The sequence below is a fragment of the Trichechus manatus genome, unplaced genomic scaffold (genome assembly GCF_000243295.1).
Source record: "Trichechus manatus latirostris isolate Lorelei unplaced genomic scaffold, TriManLat1.0 scaffold00140, whole genome shotgun sequence".
Classification (NCBI taxonomy): Eukaryota; Metazoa; Chordata; class Mammalia; order Sirenia; family Trichechidae; genus Trichechus; species Trichechus manatus.
In genome coordinates this window covers 2,307,479-2,331,207 of record NW_004444076.1, presented here as the reverse complement: position 1 = coordinate 2,331,207, position 23,729 = coordinate 2,307,479, and the positions used below count along the sequence as shown (strand labels likewise).

Genomic DNA, 23,729 nt, shown 5'->3' with positions numbered 1-23,729 from the left:
ATAAAACTTAAGAAGCACTTCATAAGGAAGAAAAACTATCCAAAAGTAATATAATAAAGCCAATAGCATAAGAATAACAACAATAAAGTATGCTCCACAAATTTCAGTTACCTACATGAGGGGAAGAATTACCAGGATATAAGAACACACTTGTGTAGTCTGGCAATTAGCATGAGAATAGCTATGATTATAAAAGAAAGTCCAAAAATATCAATAGCTTACATGGAGTCTTGTTTAGCTACCTACTTCCGAAGTCGTCTGCTTCTGGCCACTAGGGTGTTTCAGCTTTAATTTTAAGTCTCCAGGTGGTTGTCAAGTCCAAACAATTACTTTGAAAGTTTTTTCTGAGGTTAATCCAGAAAGTTTATAATATAATAATTAATGAATAAACCAGGTTAGTTTCTACCTTCAGCTCTCATAAGGATTGAGACAACCTGAGAGGGGCCTGTTTGGCTGCCTTGTCAGCAAGTTTATTTCCTCTAATTTCTTCAGTTTGGGGCACTCCTTTAGGTTGGTGTGCTTGTAGTTTTATTATAGCAATTTCAGAGAGAAGTAGCAGCGTTTCTAAAAGTTCAGCTACTAAGATTCCATTTTTAATAGAATTGCCAGAGGAGGTTAAGAATCCTCTCTGTTTCTAGAGCATACTAAAATCATGTACAATTCCAAAATAATATGTAGAATCTGTGTAAGTCATTATATATTTTCCAGCAGCAATTTTGCAAGCTCTGGTGAGGGCCATTAATTCAACCTTTTGGGCTGAAGTAGCCTCTGGGAGTGCCTGACTTTCAAGCACTTCAGTAGAAGTTGTAACAGGATATCCAGCTTCATACTTAGAAGTATTTGGGTTAGGCTTCATATAGGAGCTATCCACAAATAAAACTAAATCAGGTTAGTTAAAGGAGTCTCTTTTCAGTCCTTTTGAGGGGTCAATAATTGTTCAGTTAAATCTAAACAGTCATAATGAGGGCATTCACATTCATTAACTATGGGGAGAAAGCTTGCTGAATTCAAACAGGTCACAGAATGAAATCTAACAGGTAGAAGTAGGTAGAAGAAGGACTTCGTAAGAAGTGAGTCTGCTAGTAGAAAGATGTTGAGTTAAAACAGAATTAAGTAATGCAGATACAACATGGGACACGTAAATGTCTAGAAAATTATCCAACACTATATCAGCAGTAGTTTCTATTAACTTGGCATGGCAGCTACAGCTTTAGGGCAGGGAGGGTAACCTTGAGCTATGGGGTCGAGTTGCAGACTGTAGTAGCCTATGGGTCTCTGTTGTCCTGCATGTTTTTGGGTCAATCCACCTGAAGCATTTCCAGACATTTCATGTACAAATAGAGAAAAATCTAGATGACAGGGAACCCTAAGGCAGGTGTATTCATAAAAGCTTCCTTTAACTGTAGCTTCCTGATCTTCTGAATTGATTTGGAATGAATCTGCTCAGAGGCCTTTAAATACTTGTATAAGTGCTGAGCTAAAAGATAGAAAGTTGGAATCCAGGTTCGGGCAGTAGCACAGATTCCTAGGAACCTTCACAGCTATTCTTTAGTTTCAGGTATAGAGAAGGCAAAAATAGCATCTTTCAGCTTAGGATCAGTAGAAATGCTTTCTGCAGAAATTAAATGGCCTAAATACTTGACAAAAGCCTGGGCCAATTGTAGCTTCTCTTTGGAAACCTTACATCCTCTTGCAGCTAAATGTTTTAACAAGATTACACTATCTCAAGCCTGTTGGGAGGCAGAGCCAATTAGTAAATCATAAATGTATTGCAGCAGTGTGGGTTTATTGGCAAACTATAAAGCTTCAAATCTGCATGAAAAATCTGAGAAAAATATGTGGGAGATTCAGAGAACCTATGGGGCATTACAGTCCAAGTAAATCATTTTGCCACGTAGAGGGAAACAAATATTGACTTTCAGGATTAACAGAAATACTAAAGCCGGCACTACAAAGATCGGAAACCATAAATGAGTTGCATCCAAAGGAACAGTGGAAAGTAATAAATGGGGATTAGGAACTACTGGGAATCTAGGAATGACAATGTGGTTGATTGTCTGCAAGTCTTGAACAAATCTCCCGCCTCTATTATTTGGTTTCTTAACAAGGAGGACAGGAATATTTCAAGGGCTGGTGCAAGGAACAATGTTGCCTTTATAAATAAAATTTTGTATTATTGGAGTAAGTCCTTCTTTGGCTTCTCTTTTGAGAGGATACTGGGGAATTTTTGGCAAAGGCTTGGATAAATCTATTTGGATTTTAATTGATTCTGCAGACAAGACTTGCCCTACATCAGTAGATGTAGTGGCCCGCAAGGTTTCAGGAACTGAGGAAAGGGCCTCTAGAGGTAGAGGACTAGTAGGGTCGAGTCTTGAAAAGGCAGAACAAGAGTCTGCATGCAGCAAATAACTTCTTTTTCTTGAATGTTATCTAATTCAGAATCTGTTTTTTATGAAGGTCAGGCAAGCTCAGTAAAATTTCTCCTTTTTCATTGAATTGCAAATGGAAATTTTATTTAGATAAAAGATTTCTTCCTAACAAGTTGACTTGAGTATCAGGGCTAAGCAAGAAAGGATGTAAGTCTTCATGAGGGTCAAGAGGTATAGGAACTGACTGGGAATACATCAAGGTTTGTTCTTAAATAGTAATCCCTGTAATTTTTAAAGTTTTTGTACTCGAGGGCAGGGGCTTTTATAAACAAGTGGGGTAAATGGCAGATAAGTTAGATCTAGTGCCAATTAAAAGTTTGCAAGTTTCTCCATTAATATACATTGTAGTTTCTCCTTGTGAGTTAAGCACCACCATAGAAAAAGTCCCTGTTTTAACCCTGGAGCCTCCTCATTCCAAATCAGGATCTGGACAAGAAGCATCTTGTTTATAATTTTTTGTTTGTTTTTCAATTTGTAACACTTACTTTTCTAATGGTCAAGTTTCTTACAGTAGTGACAAATGCCTGGTTTGGTGCCATTAGAGGGTTTAGTAACTTTCTTTTGACTGGAGACTGTAATTGCTGTAGCTGAAGGGCCATCAGTTTATTAGATTTTGAGGTTTGTTTGGTGTCTAAGATCTGAAATAGTTCGTGAGACAGGTTAGTCAGCTCAACAATAAGGGCTGCTTTCCAATCTAATCAGTACGTTTTCACTAAGACTGAAATCTCAAGCCTAAGACCAGAGATAAATACAACGTTAAAAGCTCTGGAAGCACCCAGGGCTCTCACGCACTACCCTTACATGGCTGTCAATGAGTGCTGCTTCATTTCTGAAATCTTGACCCCTTTGATCTCACAGTGTCCACAGCCTGATGTCCCCTCTTCCATCCCCCATGCCCCCTAAGTCTGATTTAACCCCGTTATGTATGATCTCAGTCTTTTCACCCTCTTCTATTCTTCAACTCTATAAGTATCCTCCAAGCTTCCCTTCCTTCCCTATCCTTTCCAACTTATATTACACATTCCCTTGAAAGTCAATCACATTTTCTTTTTGAACCTCATCCCTAGAACAGCCAAACCACCTCTTTTCACTGTTGAAAGTTACTAAGTGCTGCCGGAGAAAATCTCATAATTATGCTGAAGATGTCCCACCTCAGTGCTACTCAGCAGATTCCTACTGAACCCAGTGTGTATCCCTTTCTTGCCTCACAACTGCAGTTCCAAACCATTGCTGTCATTTTGAAGTCCCCATCTTTATTCTAAACCCTTCCCTCTGACATCTTGACTTTTAAATGTGTGGAGCAAAGATATATCATCAGACAAGAACTCCTTAGCTTCCTTCTCCTCTACCTTAAAATGACCCTATACCTTCTTCTACCTTAAAATAACACTATAACTTTACCTATAGCAACTTGGTCAGGAGCCCTGGTGGTGCAGTGGTTAAGCACTCAGCTGCTAACCGGAAGGTTGCCAATTCTAAACCACCAGCTGCTCCACGGGAGAAAGGTGTGGCGGTCAGATTCTGTAAAGATTTAGAGCCTTGGAAACCCTATGGGGTAGTGCTATCCTGTCCTACAGTGTCACTATGAGTCTGAATCAACTCAATAGCAATGAGTTTGGTTTTCGATTTTCAACAGCATCAAGTATAGCAACTTGATCCTTCTTATCTCAGAGAGCAAAGTATCCTTTCCCCTACCCAAGGCTGAGTTATGCTATTTCAAAAGCAAACTTTCATTCATTTTCTTTTTCAGATAAGTTTTACAAATGTAAAATCTGTGTGTCTGTGCATATATAATCAGATATATGTATAAGGAAAAAATAAATAAGGAACTTCTCAAAATGATGGAAAAAGAAAAAGATTTACAGTTCTGATACCCAGTCAGAACTACTATTAACATACTGGCACACATACTTCCAAACTTTTTTATGCATATATATTACAAAGTGAGGTCAAAGTTCAATTTTTTATTGTATTCTGCTTTTTTACCTATAGATATACCATAAAATCTGTTGATGTCGGGATAACAACTTATACAATAGCATTGCATTCCTTTGTATGGCTATAACAGCATGTATTTAATCAGTCCCTATGGAAAGACTTACAGAATCTGGACTCTGGACCCCATTCCTATTCCTCCTTCTTTAGGATGTTGCTTCTTACATACTCCCCTTCTCTTCTGCACCTTTCAATTTCCCTTTCTGGGGGCCTCTTCCCTTAGCTCACAGACATACTTGAGTTTCCCTCCCTATCATCCTCCAAAATCTTTACTTTGCCTCCTTCTTATCAGCTGCTACCAAGTATCTCTCCTAAGATCAAAATCCTTACAAAAGAAAAAGGTAGTCTCATTCCTGAAAAATAAGAACAAAGTGGGAGGCCTCACACTACCTGATTTTAAAACCTATTATACCACCACGGTAGTTGAAACAGCCTGATACTGGTACGACAACAGATACGTAGACCAATGGAACAGAATTTAGAATCCAGACGTAAATTAATCCGCCTGTGAGCAGCTGATGTTTGACAAACTCCCAAAGTCCGTTAATTGGGGAAAAGAGAGTCTCTTTAACAAATGGTGCTGGCATAACTGGATATCCATCTGCAAAAAACTGAAACAAGACCCATACGTCATACCATGCACAAAAACTAACTCAAAATGGATCAAAGACCTGAATATAAAATCTAAAATGATAAAGACCATAGAAGAAAAAAATAGAGACAATGCTAGGAGCCCTAATACATGGCATAAACAGAATACAAACTGTAATAAACAATGCACAAATACCAGAAGAGAAACTAGATAAATGGGAGCTCCTAAAAATCAAACACTTATGCTCATCAAAAGACTTCACCAAAAGAGTCAAAAGACAACCTACAGACTGAGACAAAACTTTTTGGCTACGGCACATCTGATCAGCGTCTAATCTCTAAAATCTACAAGATACTGCAAAACCTCAACAACAAAAAGACAAATAACGCAATTAAAAAATGGGCAAAGGATATGAACAGACACTTTGCCAAAGAAGACATTCAGGTGGCTAACAGACACATGAGGAAATGCTCACGATCATTAGCCATTAGAGAAATGCAAATCAAAACTACCATGAGATACCATCTAACCCCAACAAGGCTAGCATTAATCCAAACACCACCAAATAAGAAGTGTTGGAGAGGTTGTGGAGAGACTGGAACACTTATACACTATTGGTGGGAAAGTAAAATGGTGCAACCACTTTAGAAATCAATTTGGTGCTTCCTTAAAAAGCTAGAAATAGAAGTACCATACGATCCAACAGTCCCACTCCTTTGAATATATCCTAGAGAAATAAGAGCCATCACATGAATAGATATGTTCACACTCATGTTCATTGCAGCACTGTTCACAATAGCAAAAAGATGGAAACAACCTAGGTTCCCATCAACAGATGGATGTACAAATCATGATATATTCACACAATGGAATACTACACAAGGATGAAGAATAATGAAGAATCCGTGAAACATCTTATAACATGGAGAAATCTGGAAGGCATTATGCTGAGTGAGTTTAGTCAGTTGCAAAAGGACAAATACTGTATAAGACCACTATTATAAGAACCTAAGAAAAGGTTTAAACACAGAAAAAAATATTCTTTGATGGTTATGAGGGTGGGGAAGGAGGGAGAGAGGTATTCACTAACTAGATAGTAGACAAGAATTATCTTAGGTGAAGGGAAGGACAACACACACTACAGCAGAAGTCAGCACAATTGGTCTAAACCAAAGCTAAGAAGTTTGCTGAATACAACCAAACACTTCAAGGGACAGAGTAGCGGGGGGGGTGGGGGTGTCTGGGAACCATGGTTTCAGGGGACATCTAGGTCATTTGGCATAACAAAGATATTAAGAAAATGTTCTGCATCCCACTTCGGTGAGTGGTGTCTGGGGTCTTAAAAGCTAGCGAGCAGCCCTCTAAGATGCATCAATTGGTCCCAGCCCACCTGGAGCGAAGGAGAATGAATAACACCAAAGCCACAAGGAAAGTACTAGCTCAAGAGACAGAAAGGGCCACATAAACCAGAGACTGCATCAGCCTGAGACCAGAAAAACTAGATGGTGCCTGGCTACCACCAATGACCGCCCTGACAGGGAACACAACTGAGAGTCCTTGACGGAGCAGGAGATAAGTGGGGTGCAGAACTCAAATTCTAGTAAAAAGATCAGACTTAATGGTCTGACTGAGATGAGAGGGACCCCAGAAGACATGGTCCCCAGACTCTCTGTTAGCCCAAAACTAAAACCATTCCCAAGGCCAATTCTTCAGACAAAGATTAGACTGGACTGTGGGACATAAAATGATACTTGTGAAGAGTGTGCTTCTTAGCTCAAGTAGATACATGAGACTAAATGGGCAATTCCTGTCCGGAGGTGAGATGAGAAGGCAGAGAGGGTCAGGAGCTGGTTGAATGGACATGAGAAATCCGAGGAGGAAAGGAAGAGTGTGGTGTCACAGAAAAGGGAGGGCAACTGGGGTAACATAAAAATGTTATGTATAAATTTTTGTATTAGAAACTAACCTGAATTGTAAACTTTCACTTAAAGCACAACAATAAATTTTAAAAAATGGTAGTCTACTTTCATAAGGATGGCACAGGACCAGGCAGTGTTTCATTCTGTTGTACATAGGGTTGCTATGAGTCAGAACTGACTTAACGGCACCTAACAACAACAGTTTCATTGTATCTACCTTTTTACTTCCCTTGAGTTCTTTGGTCTATGGCAATCTGGCGTTCTCTCTCCACCTGTTTGTTGAAATTGCTTCCTCTCCACTGTCCCCCACCTTCTTAAAACATTTAACTCTAAACAGTTCCCAAACTCCAAACTCAGGTCTCCTAATGGTTCCTCTTCCCAGTAGCCTCTGGGAAAAGTACAATGCAATATAACAAACTATGGGACATCCTAACTTCAACTCCTGGATGTTGTCATTATGTGGAAACTGGCGTCTCATATTCAGACTGAGCACTTTATTCCAAGATATATGGATTGTTAGATAGTATGTTAAAAAAGGAAAACTTTGAAGGGAAAATCTTGTTAGTTACAAGCACCAATAGTTAGAAATATCTTCATTATACTCGTGTCTTTACATTCTAGTAATAGGCCTGAGGCCGTTCATCTTTTGATATTGCAGTATGTTATAGAAGGTGGATGTAAGAAATACTAAATGATTTTCGACAGGTAATGTGTATTAAAAAAAACTTATCTTTTCATTCTTTGTGCCACTCTGGATTCACTGCATAAAGTAAAATGAGTTCCAGGACAGTTTAGAAGATTTTTTGCAAACTAATGGACTTTTCTATCAAGTGATATTTTTCTCCTGGCATGTAGCCTAAAGAGTTCTTTATTTTAATGTGCTAATGCCTGTTTTAACCCTTTGTGGTATTTTTATTCTACTTATTTATATTGTTGCCTATTCTATTGTATTTGTAGACCAATGGTCAAGTTTTGAACTAATAATTTTCAGTCTGGTTGCATATCAGAAATCTGTGAATTAGGGCTGAGGTATAATTTTATATTTGAAAACAACATATGCATATATATGCAGGTATGTATACGTATATGTATATGTGAATGTATATATGTGTGTGTATGTGTATATATATCTATATATGTATATATACACACATATGATTTTTGGAGTATAAGCTATGTTTCGGCTAGAGCAGACATGCAGAAGACAGACTCATATATTGATGATTCTTCATAGGGAGTGAAAAGAACAGATAGATGCTCCTGGGATGTGGATGAGCATATAGGAATCTTGGTTGGGTGAGAGGATATATAAATGGTAAATGTTTAACAAAACAGGACATGGGTATAAAATGGTTGAAAAACACTGAGTCTTCCTGGACCTAGCATTTAATTATCTATAGTGTTCCAATACTGCCTACCTAGCCATCCCTTTCCCCACGTTCAGTATTTCTAGCTAAATTTTCTTTACAAAGAAAAGGAACATGTAATAAGAGTATAGGTTAAAAAGCATTAACAAATACTTGTTGGATAAATAAATAAAGGCATGAACGAAAGACTGCATTGTCCTCTTTTCTCCCTTATTGCCCTCATGCTGGTAGCCTATTCTGTATAATAAATTTTTGTAGGAAAAATTTTGAGAACCCATTAAACACTGCTATATATCAAACCAAAGGAAATGAACTAACACAGATTGATCATCCGCCATGTGCCAAGACCTATGCTCCACACTCGGCTAGTACATATGTCATTTGCTTTCATTTTTACAGCAGTTCTGTGAAGTAAGTAGCTTATTTTACAGACGAGAAAAATAAACTGAAAGTTACTTACCCAAGGTCATACCTAGGGAGGTAATTTGAATTATTATTTAAGTAGTTTTGCTACTGTTAATTAGTAATCATTTTCTTGTTAAAAGTAATAATCATTTTACTATGAATATTTTCAATGGAAATCATACTGTAAATAAAGTTTCACATAGTTTTTCTGTCACATTTATATAATGAACATTTTTCATTGTCATTAAATATCCCTACACTTTTAATGAGTCCAGAATATTCTCACATTCAGGTGTACATACCATAGTACTTTAACCATTTCTCCATATTTTGGACTTTTGTTTCCAATTGTGTGTGTGTGTTTCATCAGAAAAATAATGCTGCAACAAAGCCTTGAACACCAATCTTAGCCTACATCTCTGAGTATTTCTTTAGAATAAATTCCTAGAATTGAGTTACTAGGTCAAACACTATTTTAAAGTGGGAACTTAAATTCTAAAAATTAAGAAATGCTTTGTCAATAGAACATTATATAAATGCATGTTATGTCACTGTTAATTTTCCTGTTTTTTTTTTTTTTTTGTTTGTTTTTTTAACCCCATTTTGGGGATAATTTTCATTTGGAGAATAAACTTTGAAAAAAAGTGGAGCTCTCCTATGGACATTGCATTTATAATATTCATAACCATCAATTACATGGTAAAGTGTCTTGCCTTTTTGCTATTTTTTTTTCTGAGTGTAGATGTTGTATAGTACGTGAAACTACTAGGCAATGAGTTTATGCTTCTGGGGGAGTGTCACCAAATGTGGAGCATTGGGAAGCAGGGGAAAGACTGGTCCATGCCAGTCACATTCATCAGTTGTGGAATCCACCCATCTGCAAGAACACAGCAGCCCACCCAGAACTCTGTGCAGGGGCTGCCCTCGCCAGCATGGCACTTCACAGTTTTCATTGACTAAGTCAAGGATCAACACTTGGTTAATTAGTCACAGTTTTCAGGATCCGAGAGTGTCAGCCAAGGGTCTGCCTGTTCACATGAAGAGATTGCTGCTCAGAGGAGAAAGGAGCTGGGATCTGCCCCAGCAGCTGGCAGGCTCTGAGATGATTCTCAGGGGACTGGAGTAATTCAGCCATGGAGAGCAGCAGGCAGCAATTTTGCTGCTGCTTTTTATCTTTCCCTTTCTCCACTGAATGTTGCTGGCTGACAGCAAAGGCCTGAAAGGGAAGGCTGGGAGAACGGTAAAAGGAGATGGGAAAGCGCTTTAAATCATTTCCTTAGCTGAATTCAGATAAGCCTCTTCTAAAGAGCCACAGTAAATAGGCGAAGCCCAGCTGACAGACTAGTTTTAATTGAAACACAAAAGATTTTGGAAATCTTTGGGATGGAAACATAGATGCAGTTACATTTCATCTCTACCTATTTCTATCGTGGACTCCCTGACCCATTCACTCCTTTTCTCAGAGGGGGTTTGGGGACAGGGAAAACTATATTAGGAAATGGTGGAGCCACTATGTTCTCCATATTAAAGTCAATTCTAAAAACAATGGTTAAATATTTATAGGTTGTCATCAAAGCTGTTACTTCCAATATCTGTTGATTCGTGGATTTTTTTTTCTTTTTAATACTGCAACAGTGGTCTACTTTTCCCACTAAAAGTCCCTAAAGCATTTCTTTTTCTCTTTTGGTGAGAGCACTTTTCCTACACAGCAAGACAGAGTCCCAGAAGAATCCTTTAAAGTTAGCCAAGTTTAACATCTCAATGGATGCTTGTGTCTCTCATGTCCAGTGATGAGCCAGGAGCCCCTTGAGTGAAGGGCGTTTCCTTCTTCTCAAAGCAGCCCATCCCCAACTTGGAAAGCTCTGCCTTACCCTTCCTCCTTCAGCTGAGCCATACTTTGTATACCTGAGAATTTTGTTTTTGACTCTTGTTGCCACACGGAACAAAATGGCTGCTACTTCCACGTGACATTCCTTAACACACTGCGGACTTCTATCATGTACTCTCTGAGTCTTCACTTTACAGCATTAACATTCTCTGTAGTTTGTTCATCTGTTTATTCAATCATCAAATATCTATAGAACAATCTTATGTGTCAGACAAGCACCAAAGGAAAAGGACGAATATCTCATAACACCTGCCTTCTAGAAGTCAGTTTGAAAGGAAGATAAATAGATTAACTACAAAACAACACAGTGCATGACGTAAGTAAGCATAGGAATATACAAAAATCAGAAGAAGAGTAACTTAACAGAGATGAGGAGTTGGGGTGATCATTTAAGATTTATTGAAGTAGATGCCATCTGAGCTGTGTCTTAGAAGATGGGAAGAATTGGGCCAGTCAGGGCAGAGATGGGAAGTTTTTGGTAGAGAGACAGCATTAGGAGAGGCTTAGAAATAAGTTATCGTGTGATTTGTGCAGGAAAGAGCAAGCAGTTCAGTTCAGAGTTCTTGAACATAAAGTGTGAAACTAGAAATAGCAGGAGATAACGATAAGATATAGATCATGAATATCTTTCTCAAATAACAAGGTTTCAATACCCTTTCCAAACACATTGATATTGTCAGGAGAAATCATTTGGGTATCTCCCCATCTTTGCTTGCCTCTTTACCCACCCCCATTAATCAATCAATTATTATCCCTAAGGTCCCAGCACTAGTAAGACCAATATAATCTGGTCGATTTTCTTGGAGTCAGACTCATTATATAAAAATACCCATCTTCCCATCCTTCCCTTCCAAAACTTCTGCATCTTAGGGAAACTGCCTGTTAAGTCACCTGAATGCTACCTCAGTGGCTGCATATGTAACAATACAGTTGAGGTTTTATATTGAAAATGTACTGGACACCAGCTGTAAGACTATCTGTCATGGTTTGAATTATGTCCCCCCAAAAATGTGTGTATCAATTTGGCTGGGCCATGATTCCCAGAATTCTGTGGTTGGCCTCCATTTTGTGATTGTAATTTTATGTTAAAAAGGATTAGGGTGGGATTGTAACACCACCTTTACCCAGGTTACATCCCGGATCCAACCTAAAGGGAGTTTCCCTGGGGTGTGGCCTGCACCGCCTTTTATCTCTCAAGAGATAAAAGGAAAGGGAAGCAAGCAGAGAGTTGGGGACCTCATACCATCAAGAAAGCAGTGCCAGGAGCACAGCACATCCTTTGGACTGGGGCCCCTATGCAGAGAAGCTCCTAGTCCGGGGGAACACTGAAAAGAAGAAGGCCGACAGAGAGAGAAAGCCTTCCCCTGGAGCTGAAGCCCTGAATTTGGACTTTTAGCCTACCTTGATGTGAGGAAATAAACTTCTCTTTGTTAGAGCCATCTACTTGTGCTACTTCTGTTAGAGCAGCACTAGATGACTAAGACACTATCACTGCCTTTTATGCTATGACTGGAGTTTTATGAAGGAAGAAGTTGTCAGGGTTTAATAGTCCCTAAACTTAGAGTCAGCCACATAGGAAATACTCAGCCAGTACTGATACAGTCATCTGGTGTCAGTAGGTACTTAAAACCTAAAATGACTTGACGTACACTCTGCTCTAATCACCTCATGAGTTCAGGTTCATCTCATCCAATTCTCCTTGCTGTCTTTGTTCCAGCTTTATTGACTGTTCCTTGGACCTGGTATATTCTTTCTCACAGGAGAGATTTTATATATTTCTTCCCTCTGCCTGGAACATTCTGTCCCCCTCTTGGACTCCCACCCTCTCTCCCTTTCAAGTATCTGACTGCTATTCATCCTTCTGGGAAAGTCCCTTTGTTAGGTTCCCCTGTTAGCTGCTCCTGTACTCTCTGCTTCCGCCTTATAACTTGATACATTCACTGCTGAAGCCCACGGAGTTTAGTACAGTGCCAGGCACAGGATTAATGCTTTATAAATATTAAATAAATTCATAATTATGTGACTGCTAAGAAGCAAGATCTCTGTTCAGTGAACTTTGGAATTTTTCAAGGAACAACCGAATTAGAGAAGAAGTCAGAAGCATAAGGACATGAGACTTTATTGCCATGGCTGACTTATAAATTTCAACCTTTTAACATAAATGTACAGTTGTAAAAACAACCCCATGGAATTCAGAGTCTTATTAAATTCAGTCAATAAAAATTGCTGAACAGTACCTTGACATTTGCAGTGGTATAACTGTTAAGTTATAGCTGATCATATCTGGACATTGAACTTTTCTGACTAATTAAGTGCCCTAATTAATTTCTCTAGATTAAATATTAAGTTATTAGTTCTCATATCTTCTTACTGAAATTGATCAGTGGTCACAAATTTAGTAAGCTATATTTGTTGTAAGAATAAATAGAGAAATTAAATGCCCAATGGCAAGAGACTAGTTAAATAAATGAAGATATCTAACCTGATGAAATTTCCTCAGCCATTTTAAAGAACTATAAAGTCAACCTAGTTGTATGAAAAGGGCTTAAATATAATACGAATTGGGGAAAAAAAATCAGAACACAACTGTGGAAACAATGTAGCCATGACGATAGAGATGAAAAGGAAATATGTAGGTAATAAACAACTGGTTTGTTAAGTAAGACGTTTTGCGAATTTTGGAGGGACTTTCAATTATAGCTTACACAGAAATTTTTGAGTATATGTACATTGTGTGTCAATTAATATAATCTGCAGGAGTAAGTACAAAAGGTTTATTAGACTATGAACTACTGAAATTTATATGCTGTAGCTGTATAACACGCCTGATTTATAGCTATTGCAAATTAAAGCCTGCTTATTGTTGAAAAGTGTCTCATATGCATTATGACTGTAGAAGAAAGTCCCGTCTTTTGAAGTTAAAGTTCTTTGTTATATAGAAACACATTTATTTTACGGATAAGCAATATTAGAACAATACCAGAAATAACAAAATGAAAACACCTAAATTTCACTACTCTCTCAAATCAAATATTTACAGGTAACTTGTATTTCTTTTTCATATGAATGTATTATTTTTATATTTCTTTTTCATATGAATGTATTACTTTTATAATTTTCACCCGAAGGGCTTTTTGCATTTTTCACGTTACACAATTTGTGAGCTTCCCCCCACCCCCCACTTCATAATGATCGCTTTAATTGCTGCATAAAGGAAGTATTTTTTAAAAGCAAAAATGTAAGACCTCTTGAATTTTTGCAACTCAGGGACAGATGAGTTGAGTGTTCTTCCTGACCTTGTCTTTATGCTGACAGTGCACTTTATGGGTTTGCATACAAGACTGCTATCACTTGATTTCCATTTGAGTAGTAAGATGATAACACAGAGTGCCAGGGGAACTAGGTTTTCGGTGACATTTACATCATTTAATGTCTACTTATCGTTTCCACAGGGGAATTCTGGTCTGGGATTCAGTATTGCTGGAGGGACAGATAATCCCCACATTGGAGATGACCCTGGCATATTTATTACGAAGATTATACCAGGAGGTGCTGCAGCAGAGGATGGCAGACTCAGGTAAAGATCTGAGACATTAGAATTATTTGGAAAGTAAATCTGCCGTATCAATAAGACACGTTTGTACCTTTGTAGAATAATAATTCTACAAAAGTTCAGTACTCGAAAAGAGAATACTGTCAAAGCAAGCTTTCGGTAATGACTTTGTAGATCTCTTGTTACTTATTGAATTTCTACCAGTATTTAATAGGTGCTTGTTGGTGACTACCACATTCAGCACTGGACCAGGCACTGTGAGGAAGAGAAGCAGTTACGGCTTCTGTTTTCACGGAGCCTGCAGTCTAGTTGGAAAGAAGAATAATGTGAACCCATGAGCAAATGGTACAGTGATAGAGAAAATGATACACTATAAATAGCATTAGCAAATAATGCAAAGTTATAGATGCTATATGTGTTCATGGATTCAGCAACAACTTATAAGGGCTTTCTGTAGGAGTTTGAAGAGAGGGCAGTTGAAGTCTGAGAAACTTCCCTAGGCAAATTCCCATCTGGGAGTTAAATGATAGTAAAGATTTCACGAACCCTATACATCTGAGCCGAGACACAAAAGGAGAAAGAGTATATTGGAAACCAGCTTGATCTGGAATAAGAATGCATAATGAGGTTAAATAGGCGGAGTTGAGCCGGATAATGCTCAGTTACAGTCATAGCTCCCTGGGCCAAGGATCCTCTCTTAAAGAACCTCACAATTATTTGGGGAAATAAGATTCACCTACATGGGACAATCAGTAAATACTATAAAATGTTACGAGAGGTAGAAACACTCGCTGAAGGGCATTATGTATTGGAAAAATTAGAGGCGATTTTTCTGTGGAATTAAAACATGCCCTAATATCATTTTAGCACTGTGACTAGATTGTAGATCACCACAGGCCAAGCAGTTACATATATAGAAGTGGCTCAATAAATTCTTGTGAGTGAATGAATGAGTTTCTGAATGAATAAATGAATAAAATGGAGAAGAGGAACTAGGAAAAATTAATAGCAGGGGAGGAGGGAGATAGCACAAAGTCCTGTACGTAAGAATGACTTCAGCTTGCATAGAATGGTGTTGAGGAATGTGGTATAAGTCGCAGAAACGTAAGCTGCATAGCCCTTCCTCAGTCTGTTTGTTTCATTAACTATAAGTAAGCTGGTTTACTGTTTTCTTATAAAGCACACAAGGACACTCACTCCCTATCCACTTGTTCTGATGCAGTGATTACTTTTGACAGCTGCATGTTTGTAGCTTGTAGAGGAGAATTACTTTTTTTTCAGGTACATCTGCTTCTATCAACAAGAAAAGAAGCAAAGAATGACATTCCCACAGGAAACACATGCTTTTCGACAATAGAATTTCTAAGCTAAATTGACTCAATTAATTTCTGAGGAAGGAGATATTCATAATGCAGAGTGAAATAGAGGCTATTCTTTGAGTCATAGTGGAAATGGTGTTTGCTAGCATTGGACTGTGGAGAAACTGCATTTGTAAAGCTTGGAAATAGAATCGTTAGGGGGAAATTCAGAAGTTAAAGGGATGATTGCGACCTACCTAGCCAAATTCTAACTTTAAGCCTGAGGTAGAACGGACTTTATATTAGGAGCTTATGCCACAATTAAAGATGACAAGTAGCATTTAGTGTGTCACCATTCTCTGCCTGCAAGCATGGGTGGCAGCCTCACGCCTATGGAGGAAAAGGGAAGTTCTGCCATGCTGGCAGCTTTATGCAATAATTGTAAAAAGAATAATCATAATGATAACTTTTAACAACTGAGCATTTATTATGTGTGGGCATTGTGCATAGATGATAGATAGACAGATGTATAGAATTAGACACATATAATTCCTATATACTTAAAACAGTCATATGAGGTAGGTACTATTATCCTAGCCCTAATAATGTGGCTCAGGAAATGAAGTCTTAAGGAGTTTAATAAGATCACTCAACTGACTTAGAACACATTGAAAAACCAGGGTCCTGAATGTCACTTGAGCACTCTCTAAATTCTCATTCAGTGGTAGATTCCCTTCTACCTCCTCTGGTCTCTGCCTAAAAACCCCCAAAGGCAGAGTTTTCTCAACATTAAGGTGCATCTGTGAACATTACAATATTTGCTGTTTTTCTATTAATCCACAATTATCTTGTTTCTGACTTCTATCCGTTGGTCCTTGTTCTGGCTTCGTGGAGCCAGGGCCACGGCCTATGACCATGTATGTGCATATCACCTCCTAAGACTGTCCAACGAACGGCCTGCAAAATCCTGTGCAGTGGCCCAAACGGGAGCAACAACATAAACCTACTCCTCAATACACATTACAGTACACATTACAATACTCAATACACATTACAGTACACATTACAATACTCAATACACATTACAGTACACATTACAATACTCAATACACATTACAACTGTCTGCCTATGTGAAGATAGCTGTTGGGTCTCCACTTCGTTTCGGTAGTTCTTTGCTTATATGCTGAGATTTGTTTCCTGTGTACTGCTTCCTGCCATGTACTTGAATGGCTGGGGACTTCTAAGAGTTGAAGAATAACAATTGATTGAAAACCATATCTAGTCCAAGGCCTGTTTTACAGATGAGGAAATTGAGGCTCAGAAGAGTGACTTACCCTGAGGCATAAATCATTTGAGGCTCCACTTCAACTAGAATCCAAATGTCCTGACTCAAATAATTAACATTCTAAGGTAGTATTAAGAAGTGCCCAAGCTCTGAGCCTGTAAGAAGTCTTTTCTCACTGTGGCAGGAACACTGTTTGAGGCGGGACCACCAAGCTATAAGGAGCATCTTTTATCTCACCATTAGTCCTTAAGGATATGGGAGCAGCATATCACACTGAGGTCTAGAAAGATCTAGTTTCTAATGTCTGCTTTACTGTGCACTAACATAATTGACCTTAGACTAGTTATTCAAGCTCTCTTAGTCACAGTTTTTTCATCTGTAAAATGGTAACAATAATACTACTGCACTGAGTTGTTCTAAGGATTCAGTGAGATAACTTAAGTCCCTAGCTATGCAAGACTGCTCAGCTGGTGCTCAATACATTTTAGCAATATTTCCCCCTTTCTCCTCTCTTCCCCTCTCTACCTCTTGGTAGTCTCTACTCTCCTTTTGCCTCTGTTTTTTTCTCTTTTTCTCTAGTAATCTATATTGTTATGAAGTTCTATTCCTTTTCCTCTCTTCCCTTCTACCTTTCCTTCAATCTCCTTGAACACTCTATGTCCTCCCTAAGCTTTCTGTTCCTATCTCTTCACATTCCTTTTCTTTTGATCATGACATGGAATTAAAGCACATTTAAAAATGAGTATTGTGCTAATGTAGGCTCTGTGTTCCTATTCTCAATGTTATAATCCAGTTAACTGAATCTGCTATGTTTCCCTCACTTAAAAAATAATCCCACAAACTACTTTTTTTTTTTTTCACTTGAACAAATCCTTTGGTTTTTCCTGTGGGTTAAAGACTCTCAAAATTAAAAAAAACAAAAAACAAAAAACTTCTTATTATAAATTATGATTTTGACAGTTCTATAGTACTAAAATTTACAGAGAAGCTAAGACCAAGAAAAGTCAGATAATGCGTCTGCCCCTAAGACTCTAAATTAGTGTATATATAATAATCAGATCAAAATAATAGTAGCAAAGACCAACATGTTAATTACCATGTGCCAAGTACTTTTCTGAGCACACTAACTCATTTAAAATTTACAGTGACTTGATGAGATACATACTTTTATTACACCTGTTTTGCAGATAGGAAAATTAAGAGACTAACAGGTAAGTAACTTGCCGAAGTTTGTATTGCTAGTAAATGTTGAAGCTAGGATTTGAGCCCAGGCAGTCTGTCTCCAATATCCATGCCTTTAAGTTTTGAGCTATATTGCAAAAGAAAAGACACTATGGTAGATAGCATTCTAAACTTCCCTGTCAAGATTTCTCACCCCAATCCCCAGAATCTGTGAATATGATAAAATTTCACTCCCGTGATTTATGTACCATGCTATACGGTACAATTGACTCTAAGATGGGGGGTAGGGGGAGTATACAAGTGGGCCGATCTAATCACCAAACCCACTACCATTGAGTCGATTCCGACTCATACTGACCCTACATATATGAGCTAGAGTTTTCTCTGGTTGGTGACAGAAGAGGTTAGAGAGATTCAAAGGATGTGAAGGAGTCAGCCTGCCATTTGCTAGCTTGAACTTGGAGGGGATCATGTGAGAAAGAATGTGGGCAACCTTTAGGAGCAGAGAGCCGGCTCCTGGCTAACAGCCAGCAAGGGAACAGGGACCTCAGTTCTGTAATTGCAAAAAATTGAATCCTACCACAGCCACATGAGCTTGGAAGAGAACTCTGAGCTTCTCAGTGAGAATGCATGTAGGCCAACACATTTGATTTAAGCCTTGTAAGAACCTGAGCAGAGATTCCAGCCACTCCATGTCAGACTTCTGACCTACAAAATGTGAGCTAAGAAATGCGTGTTGTTTTAGGTTGCTAAGTTTGTGATATAATTCTAGGCAGCAATAAGAAACTATTCTAGAAACCCTAGGTTCATTATGGAAAGCTTATCTATGTGTGCTAAATCATAACCAATATAAAGTGATCATAACCCATATAAAGCGACTGTGCAGACTTCAGGCACAGATGAAGTGAGATGTGACTTTCTCCTATGTAGCCCAGACTCCAAACTGAGCTCAGGCTCCAGTGGTTGCTCCAGAAGAGAATATAGGAAAAAAGAGAATAATTTTTGGAGTCAGAGGACCTGGCTTTCAAATAGAGATAGTCCCTGACTTAAGACATATTTGAGTTACGACAAACTGCACTTACAACTGTCCTTTTTTTTTGTACATCTTCTTGTTAGTGATATGTACTACATACAGTGCTGCAAGATTTGCTAGTGCTATCATTCTCAGATGTTCACTCACAGATGTTCAGTTTTATGATTTAGTGTTCAAAACACTGCTTTATAGCAGGATATAGCCTGGTCTACAATGAAGTCGATGCTGGTCTCAGAAGTTGAATAGAAAGTTAGGCAATGTTCAACTCTAATGACGTACAGCAATTGAACTGCACATGTGCCCGACAGCCATTACGACTCTGACGTCACTGTTATGACACTGATGCTGACTTCACTGTAGACCAGCCTGTAATGTGGTCTTATTCAGCGTTTCGTACTATAAGAAGCATCAGTTGTTAACTTGAAGCCAAGGTGTTCCAGTTTCTCTGGCTGTAGCACCTGCACTGTTTATACACCCAACAATATGTCTAGCAGAAGAAGTCATGCCACTGAAATTTCTAATCTAAAAAAAGAAGATGAGGAAGGTTCTAGACATGGATATAAGGATGAAGATCATTAAGGCCTGTGGGAATGGAAAGAAAGTCGGGGAAATAGCATTTGACAAAGGACTGTCTCATTCAACCATGTTGACAGTCATTAAGGATAAGAATAGGATTTTGGAGGCAGTTGAAGGAGTGATTGGCATAAAATTAACAACTTTAACAAAAAGAGGCAAGGGCCAATCCATGAGATGGAGAAAATGTTGATGATTTGGTTAGAAGACCAAATCTAGAAGAGGATTCCTATGAGTCTACTGATGATTCAAAAGAAAGCACACAGAGTTTTTGAAAACCTGAGGGAACAACAAGGAGAAGACCACTGCTAGTACTTTAATGCCAGCAAGGGCTAGTTTCATGGCTTCAGATGCAGATTTGGCATGCGCATAACTGGAGAAGCAGGAAGCACGATGTTGAAGATGCTGAGAAATTCAAGGATGAGCTGGACAAGATAATACAAGATAAAGAGTATCTACCAGAGCAGATTTTCAACGTGAATCAAACAGGCTTGTCTTGGAAAAGGATGCCAGAATGGACCTATACAAAGAGGTGAAGTCAATGCCTGGTTTCAAGGCATTTAAAGACTGATTCACGCTGCTGCTTGGAGGCAGTGCTGCTGGATTTAAATTAAAACCTTTTCTTGTTTACCATCCTGAAAATCCCTGACCAATCAAAAACATTGACAAAAATAAGCTGCTTGTCTACTACAGTAGTAACTCGAAGACCTGGATGATGATTGTGTTATTAAAAGACAGGTTTTTAGATTATTTCATCCCAGAAGTGTGAACTTACTGCCTTGAAAACAGCATTCCTGTCAAGATTTCTGCCGCTACTTGATGATGCCCTGGGACATCCTCCTCATGTACATGATCTAAATCTAGATGTAAAAGTAGTGTATTTACCTCCCAAAATGAAAGCTGTGATTCAGCCTGTGGATCAAGGTGCAGTTACCACTTTCAAAGCATACTACCTACAAACTACGTTTGCTCAGGCAATAGCTACCACAAACGTAGGTATGGCACTATTATAAAATTTATGGAAGAACTATAATATCCTTCAGTGTATCTGGAACACTGCATCTCCCTGGGAGGAAGTTATGGGAAAATGCATGCAGGGGATGTGGAAAAACTTGCTGAGTTCTGTGAACATGCTGCAAGCATGTGATCAGGATAACATGATGGAAGAGATCTGTGGGAAAATTGTCCACATGGCAAGAACGCTGAATTTAGAACTTGATATTGCTGATGTGGAATTGTTCATAGATCATGAAGAAGGGGAACTGACAGATCAGGACTTAGTGGATTTTGAAGAGGAAAGAAATACTGAAGAAGAAAGAAATAATGTGGGAGAGGAAGGAGAAAAGTTGTCAAAAATTTTACAGTGAAAGAATTAGCTGAAAGTTTTTTCTAAACTAACTCAGGGACTTCATTTGCTTGAAAACGTGGACCCAAATGCTGATCGCTTTGCTAAAGTCCATAGGCAGATTCAGGAAACAGTGAGAAGTTACTGCAAAATATATGAAGAAATAAAGAAAAGGACCATACAGACAACTCTCACTAATTTTCTGACTAGAAACACCAACCTCATTCCCAGGGATAATCCAGATGATCCAGAACTTTCTACAAATGGAGTTACCTCAACTGATGAAATGTCAGAGTCATCCAACTCTTCTTCATCATTGGAGAAAATTTTTATGATTTGTGTATTTTTTAACGTATGTATGTATTAAAATATATTTGTAAGTTTATATATAATGTTTCTAACCCCAAATATAAAGATTGGATTTATAAAGATGCTGATCATAAAAGGCAATAATAATGAAAACTAAAAAAAAAATGAAGTCTTCGACTTACATCAAAAGCAACTTCTGACACGGGCACCAGAACGGAACCCCACTGTAAATCGGGGACTGTCTGTGCTACTTTCTAGCTGTGTGACCTTGGGCCTGTTTTGAAGCTGTCTGTGCTTCAGTTCCCTCATCTGTAAATGACATAAAACCCATTGCCCTTGAGTCAATTCTGGCTCATAGCAACCCTATAGTACAGAGTAGAACTGCCCCATGGGGTTTCCAAGGAGAGGCTGGTGAATTTGAACTGTGGGCCTTTTGGTTAGCAGGCAAGGTCTTAACCACTGAGCCACCAGGGCTCTGTAAATGATATAGGAACCCATGTCTCATGAAACTGTGGCAAGGATTACACGAAATGGTGGTGTGAAGGTGCTTTGTAAAATGCAAGGGCCTTTATATAACCCAGTTATCTGCAGAACCAGCTGTTTACATTTAGCAAACTGCTGACCTGATCCACAAGCCTATGACAGCGAGGGAGGGATACTATGGTAGGTATAATTCTAAAATATGACCCCCAACGGCCCACGTCTTTGCCCTGATATATGAATATGGTGGAATATCACTCCCATGACTATGTTACTTTAAATGGAGAAAGATTTCTCAGATATAATTAAGGTCTCCAATCAGTTATTCCGAGTTAATCAAAAAGAGATTACCTGGAGTGGACCTGACCTAATCTGGTGAGCTCTTTAAAAGCAGAGAAATACTCCCATTGGCTTGGACAAAGCAAGCTGGCATGTTATGAGGGGACATATTGAGGGGACCATGTGGCAAGGACCTGGGGTCAGCCTCTAGGAACTGACAGCAGTCCTCAGCCTATAGCTTGCAAGATTGACTCAGGACATCAATCATATAGCTGCAAGGAACTGAATTTTACTAATAACCACATAAGCTTAAAGAACCTCAAGCTCCAGAAAGGAATGTAGGCCAGCCAACGCCTTGATTACAGCCTGTGAGACCCAGCACAGAAGACATTGCTAAGCCATGCCTAGACTCATGACCCTCAGAAACATGAGATAATAAATGTATTTTGTTTTAAGCTGCTAACTTTGTGGTGCTTGTCATGCAGCAATAGAAAACTAATACAGATCCTATGGATTTTCGGCCTCTGCTAGGACTACCACACTTTACACTTTAGAATCACTCATCAGGGCCTTATGGCTAGGCTCAGGACCTTCACACAGTCAGAGACAAGAGGGAAAAAGCACAACAAGGGTGTAACAAGGTCAGACATAGTGAAGAAACCACTTCTGCAGGCAGAGGGAGAGCAAAGGGAGTGACTGGCTGAGATCTGTTGTTACTTCTGATAGCTGGAGATGTTGAGTCTGAACCGGAATGAGGGAGACAGCCAGCAGCTATTGGGGGAGGGCGGTGTGAGACAAGGGCTGAGGTGCAAAGCAAGAAGAGCACAAGATGGTTTAGATTAATTTCCCTGGGCAATGATCCTTTTCTGATGTAACCTTTTTAGATACACCTTTGTGCAAGTTTATGAATATGATACTTGTCCTTTGTGTAACAAATATAAAATGCAGAAGAGTAGGCAAAAAGTAAACAAAACATTCATTCTTACATTATACAGAATCCATCACAATTAACATTTGTTTTATATTTCTCACTTTTGCCTTTTTAAAAAATTTAAGTCATACTATATGTAATATTTGGTATTTGTTGAATTTCACTTAACCTTATTTAATAAGCTTTTTCTTATGTCATTCAAAAGAACAATCTTTGTAAATATTTTTAAATATTTAATTAAATTTATGATTGTACAATACTTAAATAGTGTACAGTCATATTTATGACTAACATTATGAGAAATTTTCATTATTTTCAGTTTCTCAGCCTTTTAAATAACATGGCCATCTTTTGGAAAACATAACTGACCTTATTTTTTATTATCTTCTTGGGATATATTTTAGTTGCAGAATTACCAGACCAAATATAGTGAACATTTTAAAGTCTTTTGATACATATTGCTAGTTTTTCTTTCTGGAAAGATTGTACTTCCACCAACAATGATGGAAAAAAAGGGCCTATTTTACAATATGTTGCCAGTATTGCGTGTGCTAGCACGTGTATAATTTTGGCTGTTTTCCAAGGCAAACAATGTTGTATTTCCTTGCTTTACTTTGCATTTATTTGATTAACAGCAAGATTGAACTTTTAAAAATGTTACTAGTCATTTGTATTTTGTCATTAAATAGTCATTAAAATTGTATGGCATTACCTATTTTTAAAAATAAGAACATTTTAGAAGGAAAATTAGGTTTTCTTTCAGAGCAAAATAGCTATATTACCATGCTTTGAAGAATTATTTTTATTTCCACTCTTGTATCTGAACGATAAAAATGCCCTCTGTGTGACTTGAAGTCACTGGATT

General features: G+C 38.3%; 1 protein-coding gene across 9 annotated transcripts in view; it reads left to right on the top strand.

Annotated features, from left to right (window-relative positions):
- DLG2 (discs large MAGUK scaffold protein 2) overlaps positions 1 to 23,729 on the top strand; it is a 2,186,317-nt gene that overhangs the window by 1,540,954 nt on the left and 621,634 nt on the right. For 8 of the 9 annotated variants that reach the window (XM_004385499.2, XM_004385504.2, XM_004385503.1 and 5 more), the window contains one exon: positions 14,048 to 14,172. In XM_004385499.2, the coding sequence (XP_004385556.1) occupies positions 14,048 to 14,172 (125 nt within the window). Of the gene's footprint in view, positions 1 to 13,902; positions 14,173 to 23,729 lie in introns of those variants that run through there. The other variant, XM_023739768.1, reaches the window with a different exon arrangement.